General features: G+C 34.9%; 1 protein-coding gene across 1 annotated transcript; it reads left to right on the top strand.

Moving 5' to 3' along the window:
• The first annotated feature begins 206 nt into the window (after positions 1-206).
• LOC116402772 (uncharacterized mitochondrial protein AtMg00810-like) lies at positions 207-1,079 on the top strand. Its single transcript, XM_031882954.1, has 3 exons — positions 207-298; positions 347-600; positions 916-1,079. Exons 1-3 carry the CDS (start codon positions 207-209, stop codon positions 1,077-1,079), a joined length of 510 nt encoding a protein of 169 aa, XP_031738814.1.
• Positions 1,080-1,832: the final 753 nt, after the last annotated feature.

A 1,832-nucleotide genomic window follows, 5' to 3' on the forward strand; every position in this document is an offset into this window, starting at 1 on the left:
CTCTATTGAACAATACAAAGCACACCTTGTAGCCAAAGGTTATTCTCAGGAATATGACATTGATTATGAAGAAACATTTACTCCCAATAGCTTGAATGTTGTATGTTCGCAGTCTTTTAGCTATTGTAGCTACAAAACAATGGCCCCTTCTTCAAATGTATGTTAAAAATGCATTCCTCAATAGAACTCTATCCATAGAAGTCCATATGAAACCGCCACCTAATACTACTCCGCCACCTCAGAAAGTATGTCTTCTTCGCAGTGCTCTCTACGGTCTAAAGCAGGCTCCTCGAGTCTAGTTTGCAACATTTAGTTACACTATTACTCAACTTGGGTTCACCTCCAGCTCTCATGATTCAGCCTTGCTCACTCGCCAGACATCTAGTGATATTGTGCTCCTTCTTTTATATGTTGACGACATGATTATTGTAGGTGATGACCCTCAAGCAATATCTGACTTGCAATGTTACCTAGGTAGGCACTTTGAGATGAAGGATTTAGGAACTCTAAGTTATTTTCTTGGCCTTGAGATCTCCTCCTTGTCTGATGACTATTACTTATCTCAAGCTAAATATGCCACTGACCTCCTCAGTCGATCTGGTATTACTGATTCTACCACATCCTCAACGCCTTTGGATCCAAATGTGTGACTCACTCCTTTTGATGGTGTTCCTCTTGACGATCCTACTTTGTATCATCAACTTGTTGGTAGCCTAATTTACTTAACTGTGACTCATTCTTATATTGCATTTGCATTTCACATTGTTAGTCAATTCATGGCTGCTCCTCGTACTATCCACTTCACTACTGTCCTTCGTATTTTTTGCTATATTAAAGGCACTTTAGGTCATGGTCTATACTTCTCCTCACAGTTTTTTCTAGTTCTCTCTGGATTCTCTGATGCTGATTAAACAGGAGATCCTACTGATAGAAGATATACCACTAGTTATTGCTTCTATTTAGGTGATGCTCTTATCTCCTGGCGCTGCAAGAAACAATATGTCGTTCCTCGTTCTAGCACTGAGTCTGAATATCGTGCTCTAGCTGATGCCACTTTAGAATTATTATGGCTTCATTGACTACTTACTGATGTGGGAGCCCCACGGACATCACCCACTATTCTTCATTGTGATAACCTTAGTGTCATTCAGATTGCACATAATGATGTATTTCATGAATGAACAAAGCACATTGAGAACAATTGTCATATTGTTCGTCATCATCTTCAGAGCAACACTCTCCATCTCCAATCTATCTCTACCATTGACCAACCTCCAGATATCTTCACAAAAGCTCTCCCTTCTTGTTTTACTCTGTTACTTCACAAATTCAAGGTGGTTTCTACTCTACCAACTTGAGTTTGAAGGAAGAAATTACTATAACTAGGGTAATTTGGCCATAATCTTGGAGTATATCATTGTATTTATTCTTTCCTTATATGTTGCATTATTCTGCATATATTTACACCTTATATTATTGAATTATTTACAATTGGTGTATTTAGTAAATAGTTTTTTAAAAACATCTTTCAACAGCTTTAAGAATAATTTTAAAAGGTTATTTAGGTATTTTTTTCTTCTTCTTTATATGATATTTTTAAATTATAAAAATAAGCTTAATAATTATTGAGAGAGAAATTGTAAATTTTTTAAAAGTACGCTTATAATTTAAAATAATAACAATAATTTAGTGAGATATATTTAAAACATTTTGGACATTTGGGGCAAAGGGTTGGTTTGTTATTTACTTAACTATACTTATTGTTGTATTATAATAATTTGTGTTTGAGATATAGATTATTTTAGTTTGGATTATAGTAATATATATTTGAG

Source organism: Cucumis sativus, chromosome 3 (assembly GCF_000004075.3).
Source record: "Cucumis sativus cultivar 9930 chromosome 3, Cucumber_9930_V3, whole genome shotgun sequence".
NCBI classification, from domain to species: domain Eukaryota; kingdom Viridiplantae; phylum Streptophyta; class Magnoliopsida; order Cucurbitales; family Cucurbitaceae; genus Cucumis; species Cucumis sativus.

Bases quoted from the DNA above. Each gene is read 5' to 3' on its own strand.
- LOC116402772 (XM_031882954.1), top strand. From the start codon at position 207: ATGAAACCGCCACCTAATACTACTCCGCCACCTCAGAAAGTATGTCTT. The intron at 299-346 runs GTTTGCAACATT...GTTCACCTCCAG, and splicing joins AAGCAGGCTCCTCGAGTCTA to CTCTCATGATTCAGCCTTGC. The intron at 601-915 runs GTATTACTGATT...CTGATTAAACAG, and splicing joins TGACCTCCTCAGTCGATCTG to GAGATCCTACTGATAGAAGA.